Genomic DNA, 17368 nt, shown 5'->3' with positions numbered 1-17368 from the left:
TAGGATCCCACATGCCTCAGGGCCAAAAAACCAAAACATAAAATGAAGCAATATTGTAACAAATTCTATAAAGACTTAAAAAAAAAACCTGACGTGGAACAGAACCGTGGTGGCTCCGTTGCTTCCTTGAGGTTTCCCAGGACATCTACCCGAGCCCTCATCTCAGTGCATGAGCTGTCACTTAGGAAACCGCGCTGATTGTGGCAAATCTGGTAATCAATTCAGATCATTTAGTGGATCAGAGGTGATAGCTTTGCATCAGACCCCAAAGCTTGGGTTCGTGGAATTCTGGGCACTACCTTACAAGTGGCTTGCTCCTGCACTTGTCAGCTGGGGCGTACCTTATTTGCTGTACCGGGGATGGGCCTCTCGCTGTGGTTCCCTTAAATCATATTTACTTTTCATGGAGAATGATAAAGATGAAAGAGCCTATCAAGATTTGGTTTTAAGCAATACAGTTCTTGACAAGAACAAGGAAAAATCGGAGAGCAATAATAATGCTCTCCAAACAGATTAAATCTTGACATCAACAGAGAGGAAAAACCTGAATTCCCAGTACAGAGACTGTGGAAGGGTTGGTCCTATCCCTTACGTTCCTTCCCTACCAGCAAGCACTGTCACGCAACAGACAGGGCCCAAGTCTGGACCACGCAACAGGGAGGACAGCTTTCTTCAGATGCCCAAGAACCACAGGTATGACTCCCAGATCAGATCACATCAGAAGAGCCTATGGTGGTTGGTTTGTTCAATTTTACATCAAAAAAGTTACACTTCCCCTCTTTCTCTGCCTGGCTAACACTTGATCAATGTGACTTTCTTGCTGTCAGGTAAACCCTGACAGTTTACCTGAGGGTTCCAGCTCCGTGTTCCCTCAGCACCTTGGGCTTGTCCTAGGAGATCACTCTAGTCCACTGTTTATTTATCCCTCTGTGTTTCACACTCTACTGAGATTTCCTTGGGGGAAGAGATTGGGTCCTTTGTCTGTGTCCTCTAACATACCTGGCACATGACACACGAAGAAGAATTCCTTCAGTTTGCAGCCAAAGACAAGTTTCCCCAGAGTTAAGGCTCCTTCTCCACCAGTACACACTGGGGCCAAGCATTTCTGAGACTACAAGAAACTTCAAGAGTTTTCATGAGACACTGAAAGAACTGTCGTAGAAGACACAATGATCTTTCAAAATAAGTTAGAGCATTTCATTCCTCTGCTTTGGCTTCCCATCTCACTCCCAGGAAAAGCCGAAGCCCAGAATGCTCTCTCCCCATGTACCTGCCTGGGTCAGCTCCTGCTCCCTGCATGGCTCTGCTTAAGTCACTGATCAGTGAAGCTTCTCCTGTCCATCCAAGTTCACATACAACAGCAAACTCCCTCCATGTCCCTTGCCTTACTAGATTCATCTCCTTCGCACTTACTCCATCTGGCACAGTATATATTTGTTTACACACTTGCTTGTTTGTTACCTAACTCTCCTCTCTAGCATGTCAGCTCCACAAGGACAGGAACTTCACTGTGTTCAGAGCTGGACCCCCCTCTCCTAGCATAAGGCTTGGCTGTAGTCTCATAACTGGCACAGAGTAAGTGCTCAGTAAGTATTTGTCAAATGAAAAACAAATGAATGAAGCATTACTTAAAAGCCAGGCCAAATCTCCCACTTTTTCAATGAGAATGGACAAGAGTGGTCTGACTACAGGAGGACTCAATGGCTGAAATACTAAGACTGTCAGGTGTCCAATCATGTTCAAACTTGCAGTCCACCCAAGGCAGCTGGATGGCACTGATGACATGGCAAGTGTTGGATGCTACATAAAAAGGAACATCTAAAAAGAAGAGACAGAAATTATGTGGGATGGAAACACCTGGTTTTTGAAATCAGTGGGAATATATTGTCTTCTGAAGTTTCACTGCCAAAAGCAAGTGCTATTAAAACAGAGCTACATGACCCTTCCTGTCAGTAGCTTTTCTTACATGGCAACTCCCTCCTTTTTCAAGGGCACAAAAGTAATCTTATAAATGAATTGAAACATTTATTGAGAGACAATATAGAGGAGTGGTTAAGAGCACAGATACAGGAACCAACTGCTTGCATTCAAATCCCAACTTTGCCACTTCCAATCATCATGAACTTGGCAACTGATTTAATTTCTCTGTGCCTCAGTTTCCTCTTTGAGGATTGGATCAGCTGACTTACATAAGGCACTAAGAAGAGTGTTAAGTGCTTGCTATGGTTACTATTTTTTTTTGGCCGCATCACGCAGCATGCAGGATCTTAGTTCCCTGACTAGGGATCGAACCCATGCCCCCTGCAGTGGAAGCGCAGAGTGGACCGCTAGGGAAGTCCCAATTACTATTTTTAAAACATGTAGGAACTTGTCTTCCCAAGTAAGCCTTATCTTCCTCTTCCTTCAATATTAATCAGTAAACACTTACTGAGTACCTACTATATGCCAAATGCTGTGTTTGGCGCTAGGCGGTATACAAAGGTAAATAAAGACTGGTTCTGTCCTTGTTGTGCTCACAATTATTAATGATAATAAACACTCCTGGGATTGATGTTACAGTGTCCAGGTCTGTAGAAGTGGGGCAGGGTCACTGGACAAGGGGTTTGCCTGACAGGTGCCCCCAGGGCAGCAGCTCCTCACATTCAATTCTAAGGTTGAAACAAAAGGAAGGATTCTCTCTTTGTGTTAGCACCCATGGTAAGCAAACAGTCTACTACCTATTCATACTTCATTTCTGAGGGCTTAATAAGCAATGCTCAATTCTCGCTGTGAGCCAGAAGGTTGTAAAGCTAACAAGGCCCTTCATCATGTAGCCTCTGCCTGGTCTCTTGTTTCAGACCTGCTACCAGCTAACTGCTCGTCCCACCCCTTCACTCTAACCTTTTGGATCTTCCTATAGTTCTTCAAACATGTCAGGCTGTCCCACACCACAGTGCCTTGGCACAAGCTGCTCCCTCTGCTGAAATGCTCGCCTCTGCTTTTTTGGGCTACCTAATTTCTACCTGTTCTCCAGATTCAGCTCTAAGAGTCTCTTCCTCCAGCACGTCTTTGATAACACCCAAACCTGACTGAGGGGCTCCTAAAATGTGCTCCCATAGCACCTAGCACAATTAACTGGACTGTAACTGTAATCATTGCTGTTTGTATCTTCCACAGGTTGCCCATGCCCAGAAGACAAGGTAGTATCTTTTGGGTTTTGTATTCCTGGCCTGTAACAAAGGGGCCTGGAACACTGCAGGTGTTTGGTAAATGTACAACTGAGGACATTTGAAGGACACTGGTTACCTCTGTTCTCATCTCCTTGCTGTCCATCCTCATCACTGTCATTGTCAGCTCCCTTCAAATGACCAAAATGCTCCTTAAAGAAAAATCTTAATACAGAAAAGTGAAATTTCTTCACTCAAAAATCACCTTCTCAATGGGGCTTACCTTGACTACCCCATTTAGACTGCAACCTCCCCTCCACCTAATGCTATAATCCTGGTCACCCTTACTTGCTCTACTTTTTCTTATTTTCCACAGAACTTATCATTGTCTACCATACTATATATTTTAATATGTATATCATTTACTGTCTGTCTCCTCTCCCTAGAACGTAAGCTCCATGCCGATGGGAATCACTGTCCATTTTGAAGAATGATATGTTGTAGGTGTCCAGAATGCTGCTTGGCATGTAGTAGGCTCTCAGTAACAATTGCTGAATAAATCACTGTATTACTCATATACATTATCCCTACATCCTTGTAACAATCCTGCATTATAGATATTTTAATCCCATTTTCTAGGTCAGGAAACCAAGCCCAGAGTCTAGGTCATCTGACCAAGTGAACACAGGTAAGTGGGTGGTGGGACAGGGCCTCATTTATTCCCATCCCCAAGTATGCTTGGAAATTTGGTTCTCTTTCAATAGGTCGGGTGGTCTCCAGAAAGATGATACTTCTTAAATGTTACAAAACCTGCTTTAGCTCAATCTTTCTAATTAACCAAACCAAGAAATTTTCCCAACACTTTCAACAGGAAATCATATGCCACCAGCATGCAACAGTCTCCTTCAGAGAGAGAAAGGAAAGAAGACCTAGGAACTCAAACAGAAATACGGTCTCAGTTTTTGGGTTCAGAGAAGATCATGATGTCAGGCACAGTTTGAGTTCATTGGCTTTAGAAAATGTATGGGATACTGTCAAATCTGAGCTGACTCACTTGGAGATCTGGGGGAAATTTTTATTCAGCTCATGGCCATGTTTAAAAAAACTGGGGGATGCTTACTCAACTTTGTGAGTACACTAAAAACCACTGAATTATACCCTTTAAGTGGGTGAATTGTATAGTATGTGAATTCTATCTCTGTTATTAAGAATAATAATATTTGGGTTTGGTTCAGATCATGGTCCACGAGCTTGTTTCAGTTCATGGCTTATGGTTCACTTTGGGTTGAGTCATGTGAACAGATCAAATAAACAGAGGAAAACAAACGTGGGAACCATTTCAAAATTTGACCCAGATTATTTATAACAGACTGAAATCTTTAGCTGCTATAACCAAATAGACCTGCAAAGTCCTTAAGTGTTACAAGTTAATACACTAAAGAATAAGAGATTTGCAAAGTGCCATCCAAAACAAATAAAAATCAGGCGCCCAATGGTTCATGTATATTAGAGCACTAAAAGGTTTTAAGTTGGTAGTAATCATTGTTTCTAAGTTATTAAAAACAGATACAGAAAGTTGGGCATAGGGCTGTGTCCCTCGAGTTAGAGTTAAAGGAGAGGAGGACTTCCCTCGTGGCACAGTAGTTAAGAATCCGCCTGCCAGTGCAGGGGACACGGGTTTGAGCCCTGGTCCAGGAAGATCCCACATGCCGCGGAGCAACTAAGCTCGAGTGCCATGATTACTAAGCCTGTGCTCCAGAGCCCACAAGTCACAACTACTGAAGCCCACGTACCTACAGCCCATGCTCCACAACAAGAGAAGCCACCACAGTGAGAAGCCCGCGCACTGCAACGAAGAGTAGCCCCCGCCGGCCACAACTAGAGAAAGCCTGCACGCAGCAACGAAGACCCAACACAGACAAAAATAAATAAATAAATAAATAAATAAATTTTTTTTTTTTAAAAAAAGAGGAAACAACTATGTATAACTTTCCTAAAAGTCCTAAGTTGAAATTTAACGATAAGTAGCCTTTATAATCAATTAAACTAAGCATATAAAGCTCAGGAGTCAGGAAATACCATAAATTCAAGCATATGTATACATCCATGAGCATGTTTCTCTGCTTGATGATAAGACACAATCACCAAACACTGAAGAAAATTCCTTCTCAGTAGATACTTCTTAAGATTTGATGTTCAACATGGTCAGCCCTAGGATACTGAATAATGTGAAAGAAGCCAGTATTACAAAGTTACTAAGTTTTTGATCTTGTAAACTTATGTGCTTATATGAAAAATCTAGTCTCTCATAAATAATAAGGTAATATAAACTGTATTTTATTTATGTATTTATAATTTATAAGCCATCTTCTTCCTTAAAGATTTAAGATGGTGAAGCCCACTGAGTAAAAAGACACCTGGCAACATATTAACTAGTCTTCTTTTGCCCATCATCATCTTTAAATAGCAGAGTGTCTAGTACATAGTATGTACTTGAGACATATGTTCATATATTGATGACTAAGTAAACACAAGGGCAAAGATAAAATTTAAGAGGCTAAAGAAAGATATTCATAGAGGACAACAGTGCAATGTACCTTTCACTAAATCTTAAACTCTAAAACCAGTTTAAATCTTAAACTCTAAACACTGGAGACGTGTCCAGTGCCAACATCTTGTATGGCTATTATTTTGGCTGCTCATTTATCCTTTACCTACTACGTACCAGGCACTGGGTATAAGGCGGTGAACAAAACATGGAACTTAATTAATCTTTTCTGATAAGACCCTGTCTCCCTGAATACAAGGCACCTCCAACCGAAGAGGGCCAATTAAGAGTATGTATTTGCCTGAGAGTTTTCTGTAAACAGAGATGAGACTCACAGATGGCCCAGAAAACTAGGGTAAACTTCTGCTTGCACTTCCTCAAAGCTTCTTCAATTCTGTTATGTTTCCTTGGACTCTTTATAATAAATCCTCTTTTATGGCTTAAAGTAGGTTAAGATGACTTCCTGTCACTTGCAATTAAAAAATTCCTACTAAATCAACTTTCAATATACATATGAGACTAGCGAGGCTGAGGGAGGTTAAATGACTTACCGGATCTAGAAAAAGAACGCAGGTCTCCTAACTCCCAGTGCTGAGCTATATCATAGGTTCAAGTAAAAACAAACTTTAGAGAAAGGAATCAACATGCAGTACCTCGTGAACCACAGAGCCCAGCATGAAGTCCAACCTCTGGCACAGTTCTCCAAGATTGGATAAGCTGCTGGCCCTGTGAGCACTATCTGGATCTCTTGCTCCCCGCAGGAAGGTGTGGATCAAAGGTTCTCGGTACTCTGAGACCATGTCCCCTGTAGAAAAAGGGAAAAAATCAAATTACTTCAAAACAAACTTTCAATTTCTTAAAGAAGGAATAACATATCACCATGGCACATTGTATGGTGTTTTTTTGGTTTTTTTGTGTTTTTTTTGTGGTACGCAGGCCTCTCACTGCTGCGGCCTCTCCCGCCACGGAGCACACGCTCCGGACGCGCAGGCCCAGAGGCCATGGCTCACGCGCCAAGCCGCTCCGCGGCATGCGGGATCCTCCCAGACCGGGGCACGAACCCGTGTCCCCTGCATCGGCAGGCGGACTCCCAACCACTGCGCCAGCAGGGAAGCCCTGTATAGTGTTTTATACTTTTCAAAGTACTTACATAACCATTAAAAATCATGCTCTGGAAGAATAATGTTAGGGAAAATATTCATGATGAATTATTTTGTGAAAAAGCAAGTAGAATCCCAATTATAATCTAAAAACCTACATGTGGAAATAAAATATTTGAAGACTTTAAAATTTATGTATATATAAAAGAGAAAAATGTACATATCATAAGTGCAGAGCTTAATAAACTTTCCCAAACTCAATGCAACTGTCACAGTCACACAAACAGCAAGTATGGTCCTAGGCTAGAGCCTGGTCATTAGCCCAGTACTCTTCCTACACTATCACCCTACGTACTCAAGCAAATTGAGTGAAAGACAATCAAGGCATTTTGGGTCTTGTCAAAGAGAGATCTATGATTCTTCACTCATTTGGCAGATCTTTACTAAGAGTCCCACTAGATGCTAAGCACGGCTTCTGATGCTTGGGATATATGGTGAACAAAAGAAGCAAAGTCTTGCCCTCTTGGAGTTTCCATTGTAGTGTAAATTATACAGTATGTTAGAAGGTTATAAATGCCATGGCGGGGGGCAGGAGGAGGAAAGCAGCGTGGAAAAAAAAAAAAGAGAAATGAAGATGGTGGCAGACTTCAGTTTTTAAAAAGATGGCCAGGGTTGGCTTCATTGAGATGGTTGAGACATTTAATCAAAGGCTAGAAGGTGAGGCTGTCGTCCATGTGGACATCTGGGGGAGGAGCACAGCAGGAAGAGGGAACAGCTAGTGTAAAAAAAAGCTTGTGGGGGAGCATGACTGTGGAGGAACATCAAGAAAGCCCAAGAGGAGGCTAGAGGGGTGATGGCAGGGGTGGGTGCTGGTGCAGAGCTTATAAGCCTTGGTAGGCCTCTGTAACGACCTGGACTTTTTCTGAGTAAAATGAGAGGCCTTTGGAGGATTTTGAGCAAAAAGGTGCTAAAAGATGACTCTGGCTGCAGTGCTAAGAACATGCAGTAGTGTATGTGTCTGTATGTGTGTCTGGGGTGGAGCAAGGGTACAAATTAGGAAGCTACTCCAGTAAGCTGTTTGAGAGAGGATGGTGACTTGAACAGTAGAAGGGGTGAGAAAAAGATTCTGCATATATTCTGAAGATTACACCAACTTGATTTCCAGAGGACTCCAATAATGACTTCCAGGATTTTTGCTTTTGTGCCTGGAAGGATGAAGTTACTATCAACTGAGGTGGGAAAGTCTCCAAGTGAAGCAGGCCCGAAGCAGGAGATATGTTGAGGAAGTAGTGGAAGATATATAGAGAGTTCAGAAGAGAAGTCTGGGTTGAAGATATACATTTTGGAATCAATGGAATGTAGATTATATTTAAAACCTTGAAACTAGATGTATAATCAAGGGAGTGAGTTTAGGCAGGGAAAGGAAGAGGACCGAGGACCAAACCTGTACCCTTCCTTCAACATTAAGTCTGGGAAGGGTCTGGGAAGGGAAGAACCAGCAAAGGAGACTGAAAAGGAATAACCAGTCACGTAGGAGAAAAATTAGCATGGTATTCTAGAAATTAAGGGAAGAAAGTGTATCAGAGAGGAAAGAATGGTCTGCATCAAATGCTGCTAATAAGTCAGGTAAAAGAAGACTAAAAATTGACCATTAGATTTAGTAACAATGAGGTCACTGTTGACCCTGACAAGAACAGTTTTGTTTTTTTTTAAAAATAAATTTGTTTATTTTTGGCTGCGTTGGGTCTTTGTTGCTGTGCATGGGCTTTCTCCAGTTGCGGCGAGCAGGGGCTACTCTTCATGGCGGTGTGTGGGCTTCTCATTGCGGTGGCTTCTCTTGTTGCAGAGCACGGGCTCTAGGCACGTGGGCTTCAGTAGTTGTGGCACGTGGGCTCAGTAGTTGTGGCTCGCGGGCTCTAGAGCACAGGCTCAGTAGTTGTGGCGCACAGGCTTAGTTGCTCCACGGCATGTGGGATCTTCCCGGACCAGGGCTCGAACCCGTGTCCCCTGCATTGCCAGGTGGATTCTTAACCACTGAGTCACCAGGGAAGCCCGACAAGAACAGTTTTGATGCACTGGCAGGGGTGAGCGCATGATAGAAGTGGGTTTAAAATATAATGTGAGAAAAAGAATTGGAGACAGATCACTTAAGGAGTTTTCTGCACAGCATATCAAAGAAATGGGGTGGTAGCTGTTCAAGGAAGTGGGGCCAAGAAAGGTTTTTGCATTATTTTATTCTTAAAGAGAGGAGAAACAGCCAGCCAAGGCACTTAGAATTGACTTTTTTTTTTTTTTAATGGAAACAACTTCTTCCTCCACAGATGGGCTGAGAACTAAAACTGCTTTGACTTGATCTTGGCTCTGAGGCCCTAGTTCCAGAACCCAAGTATAACACTCCACTTCCAGCCTTTCTGCAGCCCTAAGGTAACATGATATCTAAATGGTGACAAAATGGTTTCTGAAGCATATGTTTAAAGTCACCAAAATGATAACTTACATAGAAAAGTCACCAACCTGCCCTGTCAGGCCCAGTTAAAATGCCTCAAATGCCACTTCCTTTGTGAAAACCTCCCTTAATATTCTCAGTCAGCCTTAATTAGTCCTCCTTGGAAGTCCCACGGTACTTTGTACTTAAATCACACTTGTTACTAATGCCTTGATTCCTAGATGTTTTCAGCCTATATCTATTTCTCCCATTAGACTATAAATTCCTTGAGGGTAAAACTTTGCTTCATCTCTGTTCCTATTGGTTCTTAGTAATCTTTGCACATACTAGGTACTCAACAAATATCAATGTTGAACTGAATTCAGTCATTTATTCAATAAAATGTAATTATGCACCGGTATCATGCTAATGTTCTAGGGATACAAAAATTGATAAAACATAATCTTTACCCTTTAAGCAGCCCAAAGTTTAGGGGGTGGGTATAAACAGATAAGTACCAACAATTACAGTACTGTGCAGTTAATGCCATCACAGAGTCAAGCAGAGGTTGCTTAGCATAATTTCACTAATCTTAGTCACTTGGAAGGGGGAGGAGGAGGAAGTTTACTTTTTGTTTTCCCTCAAAGTCAGGAACACAATGTACTTTCCTTACAATACAAGAAAAAGATGAGGACTAATTCTCTAAAATGCTCCCAGTTCCTAACACAATACATGCAGTCACAAGACTCACCTCCTGCTCAGTTAATATCAACATATATTGCAGAAATTGAATCAATGAATGACTTAGCCATAGCCTATTTTCAGAATAGAAAAGAGGGGACTTTGTGCCTACTAGTATTTGCATTTCTGAATATCAGTCCTAGTGAAGGCAGTCACATGTATACACAACAAAATCTGCATAAAGGCTTCTCTGCAGAACTGTAATAGTAAAAAAATGAGAAGATATAAATTAAATATTAATTAATGTGGAAGTGGTTAAATAACCATACATATTATGGAATACTATATGGTCATTAAAAGGAACAAGATAGAATTAACTGCAACAATATAGAAAGGTTCCCCTGGGACTTCCCTGGCAATCTAGTGGTTAATACTCTGTGCTTCTACTGCAGGGGGCATGGGTTCGATCCCTGGTCGGGGAACTAAGATCCCACCTGCCATGTGGCCAAAAAGAAGTTATTAAAGAAAATTTAATATTCCTTAAGGAAATATTTAATTTCCTTAAGACACTGTTAAGTGAAACTAATAGAACCAGTATCATTCCATTTATGCATGTAAAAATGCACACACATAACTTCTCTCAATATTAAACAAACCACACTTACAGATTTAAATATGTATATTAAATATACAAATGCATAGAAAAAAGAGAAAAAGGATTTACTACAATAGAAAGGTTAAATAACTTGTCCAAAGGGTAAATACAACCAAGATCAAACTTAGGTAGTCTGACACTTAACTCCTATGATACAATGCATTTAAGATACTTCCAACTAAGAGGAAAACATATCTTTCTACATTTTTTTTTTTTTTTTTTTTGCTGTAGGCGGGTCTTCCACGGCCGTGGCCTCTCCCGTCGCGGAGCACAGGCCCCGGACGCGCAGGCCCAGTGGCCATGGCTCACAGGCCCAACCGCTCTGCGGCACGTGGAATCCTCCCGGACCGGGGCATGAACGCGCGCCCCCCACATCGGCAGGCGGACTCCCAACCACTGCGCCACCAGGGAAGCCCTCTTTCTACTTTTGTTATAGTACTTTCCCTTTTTGGAGCTAGAAACGGGCTTGCTCCTTCTGCAGTGTGAGATGTGCATCCAGAGTTAAGAGCTCTGTGTTCTAATTTTGGCCCTGCTGCCAACTAGCGGTGTGACTCAGGGCAATTCCCTTCACCTCCCTGGACCAACTGGAGATGAGTCAATTAGATGAGATGGTCTCTCTGGCCCCTTCCAGTTGGAAGTCTATGAGGTGATGAGTCACCTTTGGCTTAGCCATCAGGGGAATGAGATTCAGGAGACTTAGAAAGGAAGAAAAGGCACATATTCATGAGCACTGGAGTGGGAGGCTGCTGTGGTTAAAGGAATGAAGGTCCTTGATGGGAAGGAAGTCACTGAGAAATGAAGGAAGTCTGGAAATCCATAAGGAGGGGAAATTGCAGTTTGAAAAGGTAAGAGCAGATGACAAACTAGTTAATATTTACTAATGTAGGGATTTAAAGTTAAAAGTAAGTGGTAAACTAACACAACATTGAAATTAACTATATTTCAATTAAAAATGGATTAAAAAAATAAGTGGTAAAGAAAAGACACTATGTGCCAGGTACTGTGCTAGGCACTATGGACCATAAACAAGAAAGAAAGAGTCCCTCCCCTCATGGCATTCAAAGCCTACTGGGGAAGAGGAAAAAAACTGACCAAGCAATAACAATGGAGTGAGTTGTGCCCAAAATGGTGACAGAGAAAGATACTTTTATGAGTAATTTTTTGATCTGGTACCAATTTCCATTAACAACAGCTCCAGTATTCTTTTTCATCCAGACTCAAAAGCCTGGTGTTCTTTTTTGACTTCTCCCAGTTACCCTTCAGTCAATCAGTCAGTTCATTTATTATTCTTCAATCCTCATTTACTTCCCTATGGGATTTGAGGCAACTTACAATAAAAAATATTGAAACTGAATTGAATACTTTTTAGAAGTTCTATAGTAATTGAAGAAGTACACATATCCCAAGCTAAGAATGGTTATTGCAAATGAACCTCAAATTTAGTTTAGCAATTCTGGTAGCTGAGGCAAAAAAGGAAACAGAAAATATAGTTCCCATTACTCAATAAAAGAAAGAACATAGATTCATTAGGAGACAAAAACTTCAGGAAGAATACGAAGAGGTATCTCATTCATTCAGCAAATCTTAATTGAGTGCCTACAATATTCCAAGTTCGTTCTCATTACTGGAGATAATATAGCATGAACAAGAAAGCAAAGTTCCCATCTTTATGAAGCCTACTTCTAGTGGAGGAGAAAGACAATAAATAGTAAATAAACTTTCCAGCAGCAATAAGAGCTATGAAGAAAGATAAGGAGTGGGGAGCAGTTAAGAGTCAGGGGTGAGGGCTCAGGGAAAAGCTGTCAGAGAAGAGCTGAAGGAACAAGTCATGTGAAGACCTGGGGGAAAAGGGAAGAGCAGACTGGACAACAGAACTTTTATATTCAATGTGGAAATCATATGGCTGTTTCTTACACTGACCTACCATAAAAGTCAAGGGCATACCATTACATTAACAAAACCAAATTTTAACATTCCATTTGTATAAATTCCTGCCCTGCCAGAGCTTCATTACAACTTTCCAAATGAGCATCCATTTAACTGCATGCTCCACCAACCCCACTCCCAAGCGTACCTAAGAGGAGCCAGTGGAGACTTGGATCTCAAGAGCCCTGTACTGTACCCAGTCAGCTGGTTCTGGGCCCACTTACTACCTTGTTTTCCAGGTATTGGACTGGACGAGCTGGGACACTCCCTGCATCCAGTCTGCATGCATTTCTCAAAGTGCCCTGCTGTCATGTTCTCTGCAACCTGACCTCTCTTAGACCTCACATACACAGTCAAGATTTGCCACACCCTTGCTCAAACCTGGTCTTCTTCGGGGATTTACAGCTCTGCCCCCATTTCCTGGAGGCTCTGCTAGCCTCTGACTGTCCTCCTTCTCCCTAGCTCTTGTCATGCTGTGTGGCTGGTTTCTTAAGACTGTACTGGATCCTAGTCTCCAGGCTGGGGGTCAGCCCTGACCAGGTTTCTATGCAGAACAAAATGAATGCATATGATCAGAGAATACAGCTTCAAGGGCTGCAATAATAGAATTTAAAAATCCTACAAAAAGGGTCCTCAATTTGAGCTTTAGGGACCCCTACATGTCAAAATTTGTTGTGTACACCTCACTGGCATTTTCCCATTCTTCCTTGTAAACAGTACTCTAATTCTGTTCAAATATCCACCTTCCCCCCTGCCCAACTATCACTTATGTGATTCAGGCTAAGGTCTTTGTTGCTTTAAATGAATCATGGTGGACATATCCCCTTGCCTTAACTGCTTTGGGCATGTGACCCAGTCTGAACAATGAGATGTGAAGGAAAATCTGTTGGAAGACCCTAAGAAAATATTTTGCCTCTGGTTATGATAAGAATATGACACCTCAAAAAAAAAAAAAGAATATGACACCTCAGAGCTGCTGCAGCCAAATGAAACTATGAGGAACCAGGGGATGAGACTAATAAAGCTGAGACTGGCAGAGTAGAAAGATGAAAAGATTTTGGATCTTGAATGATGTCATGGAGGCAAAGGATTAACCAGTTCAGAACTTTCTGTCATATGCAATGATTCATTCCTTATTGTTTAAGCCAACTGAGTTGGGAATTTCTGTTACCTGCAGCCAAAAGCATTCTGATATGACATATGAAAATTTAACGCTATAGAGTACTTCTATGTCAGTTCTATGTTTATCAATACAAAGCCAGAGAGACTTCCCTGGTGGCACAATGGTTAAGATTCTGCGCTCTCAACCCAGGGGACCTGGGTTCGATCCCTGCTCAGGGAACTAGATCCCACACGCATGCCGCAACTAAGAGTTCGCATGCCACAACTAAGGAGCCCGTGTGCTGCAACTAAGGAGCTGGCGAGCCACAACTAAGGAGCCTGCCTGCCTCAACTAAGACCCAGTGCAACCAAATAAATAAATAAATATAATAATTTAAAAATAATACAAAGCCAGAAAAGTTAGATTTGCCAAGACAAACTTAAAGCAGTATATGTTTTTAAAAGGATTCAAAAGTCAATTTTATAACATATAAAAGAAAAAATTAAACCCAATAATTTTCTTTCTTCTAATTATAATTTTAATTGGGACAATAGTCTAGTATACGGCATGACTCAAAATATCAGTGTGTGTAATACATATATATACTTTGCCAAAGAGCAGAGTCATCTTTATACATCTGCCAACCTATTAAATAAAGAAAGGTGAGTAACTATTTACAGTAGGAGTTCATGTGAAGGGGTTATATGCTGAGTATATTTCACAACTACTGACTAACTAGTTCATTATAAACTAAAAACTCAGGCTTTGGGACACCCACTGCTATTCCTTAGTTTCTGATTAAGCAACAAAATCTCAATTATATCATCCAGGAGGGGTTTTGGTTAATATATATATATATTTTGGCTTTTGCCTTTTTGTGTTTTTCTTTATCCAGATGAGAAGTTTGTATTGCTTCAGTTGAAACTTATTTGAACCATAAGGTTCCAAGATTCTAATTCACCTTTTGTCAGAAAAGGTGGCATACACTTGCCCCCTGACAAGGGCAAATATTCATTACCATCCTGTTGCCTCCTTAAAAGTATCCACATTATATGGCTTTTACAAAAAATGGTATTGATTTCTGAACTCCCTCACCCCCATTTTCAGAAAGTATTCACAGTAGACTACAATATTTAGACTAAGAGATACCCATGGAACTGAAGTTGGAGAGACTGCCATCTTTTCCTCAGGCGTTCAGAAACAGCTTCAGGGAAATGAACACAGTAAACCCAAGACTACTTTTAGAAACTTACTCAAGTTGATTCTAGTCAGTAGGGTTTATCCTAGTTCAGCTCTAATTGCTTTTCCTTTGTGCAATGACAATGACAACACCTGGCTATTTGCATCTCCATATTCTTCTCAGGAAGTCAGCAATAATCAACACTTATTGAGAAGCAAACAGCAGTGTGTTCAAGGAAACAAATGAAGGATCTAGATTTGTTTGAACAAACTTGATTAAAAAAACGCGTTGCTTTGGAAGGTAAAAAATCAAGTGCATAGTGAAAAGAGAGCTGGAAAAATTTTAACCTGCCTGTGACTTGTTTGTATCAATTATCGTATATATGAAAAGATTTCTTCAACAAATTAGGACTTGGAAGATTTTTTTTTAGTCAGGCTTTGCAATGGTACTTTGAAATCTACATTGATAGATTCATTTATGCCTATCAGATCCCACCTTCCGTCATAAAGGATCTGAGATGACCTGAAACAAGAGACACTTACATAGTGAAAGAGCGCTATCACAGTAAACTACTGGAGTCAGGGGACCTGCTGATTTCAAGGGCTTGACTACTCTTCTAGTTCAGTGAAACAGGTCATAAAAGTGAAATCGAGAAAAATCAAGTGAGAAAGAAAATTCCACTGTTGGCCAAATCTTTACACCATCCTTTCAAAACTCCGTAATTAATGTCTGCAGAGCCCTCTATTCCTTCTTTCCTTCTTCTCTTCCCTTCTTTCTCTCTTTCTACACCCCCTCCTTTTTTTTGAGACATAGAAGGGAACACTGATAAAAAATCATTCTTAACTACTCTCTTCTATCTACCAACAGGAAATAACTAAGAAATATCCTATACTGCTGGTTAAGGTGCTGCTGGGTAAAGGCAATTATATTTTCCAAAGACTGAATGATCACTTACAGCCAGCACTCCTCTGTAATCAGAAGTTAACATACATTCTGAGTAATGTTTTAGACCAATGTTTCTTAAACACAAACATGGGCACTGAAATTGCGCAGTGCAACTTGATTATAATGTGGATCCAGGTGATTCAGAATTATCATTGAAATGAAAACACAACATTTAAAAAATTCTTTTTTTTTTTTTTTTTTTTTTGCAGTACGCGGGCCTCTCCCTGCTGAGGCCTCTCCCGTTGCGGAGCACAGGCTCCGGACGCACAGGCTCAGCAGCCATGGCTCACGGGCCCAGCCGCTCCGCGGCACGTGGGATCTTCCCGGACTGGGGCACGAACCCGTGTCCCCTGCATCGGCAGGCGGACTCTCAACCACTGCGCCACCAGGGAAGCCCTAAAATATTCTTTTAAAGAATTCACAGACCCCTGAATTATCAGAATTTAATCTCCAGACTCCAGCTCTTCCATCTAGCTAATTCAATAAAAACATTAAAACATTTAACATGCACTACAATGTGCAAGGGACTCTAACAGGCACTAGAGATTTAGAGGTGAAGGAAATTTTGCATATGTATGTCCAGCTGATCCAGTACAGCTGATAATTTGAAAAGACTGATAATGCTTATTTGAGCAAGGGAATGGCTTAACTAGAGATATATTTTTGAGTTTGGTGAATCTGAATTTATACGTGTGTTCAGAAAGGACAAAAGTCTTTGTTCTATGATGTAGAATGAGGTTTGCATCGTAATAATTAATCTCCAGCTGGATCACTTCTACTGCAATGCCTTCAGGACACTCTTACACTCTGTTAACTGGTTGCAAAGTCACAGTCAGCCAAAGGATATGATAATCTTTTACAGATCAACTTTTTTTTCCAAATGAATAATGATTCAAATAGTATGGTGCTTTCTCTACACAATAAGGGTAGTAAATAAAATGTTAAGCCGCATGGAATGATTGAAAATTTCTACATTCTTTAGCAAGAGAAAGTCTTTTTCTGTGATAGTCACAGTGGAATCAGGTCATTGATAGCACAGTCATTGTAGGGTGTGGCCTCACCAGCTCAGAAGTGCTGATGCCTACTTCACTCTCAATGCAGGCATGAAAGTAATTTACTCCACTTGAAGCTACTGACGCCTCCCAACCTACTTTTTAGCTCTTGCTACCAGGTGTCAAAAGTAGGTACTGAGACTAGCAATTAATACTCTGAAAATGAAATTAAGAAAACAATTCAATTTATAACTGAATCAATCAAAAAGAATAAATGCTTAAGAATAAATTTAACAAAAGAAGTGGAACACTTGTACTCTGAAAACTACAAAACATTGTTAAAAGAAATTAAAGAAAAACTAAATAAATGGAAAGACATCCCACATTCATGGATTGGCAAAGCTGCCAAAATTGATCTATAGATTCAAAGTAATCTCTATCAAAACCTCAGCTGCCTTTTTTTTCCCCCCAGAAGTTAGCAAGCTGATCCTAAAATTCACATGGGAATGTAAGGGATACAGAATAACCAAATAATCTTGAAAAAGAAGAACAAAGCTGGAGGACTCCCATTTCCTAATTTAAAAACTTACTACAAAGCTACAAAAATCGAGACAATCTGGTACTAGCCTAAAGACACACCTGCAGATCAATGGAATAAATTGAGAGTC

At 40.9% G+C, this 17368-nt stretch overlaps 1 protein-coding gene across 1 annotated transcript in view; it reads right to left on the bottom strand.

Annotated features, from left to right (window-relative positions):
* TANGO6 (transport and golgi organization 6 homolog) overlaps nt 1–17368 on the bottom strand; it is a 177634-nt gene that overhangs the window by 35305 nt on the left and 124961 nt on the right. The window contains exon 16 of the mRNA XM_082677163.1: nt 6348–6499. Within this exon, the coding sequence (XP_082533289.1) occupies nt 6348–6499 (152 nt within the window). The remainder of the gene's footprint in view (nt 1–6347; nt 6500–17368) is intronic.

The sequence above is a fragment of the Grampus griseus genome (assembly GCF_964374135.1).
Source record: "Grampus griseus genome assembly, chromosome: 19".
Lineage (NCBI taxonomy): Eukaryota > Metazoa > Chordata > Mammalia > Artiodactyla > Delphinidae > Grampus > Grampus griseus.
The sequence above is the reverse complement of the archived record's forward strand: the minus strand, read 5'-3'. Positions and strand labels throughout refer to the sequence as shown.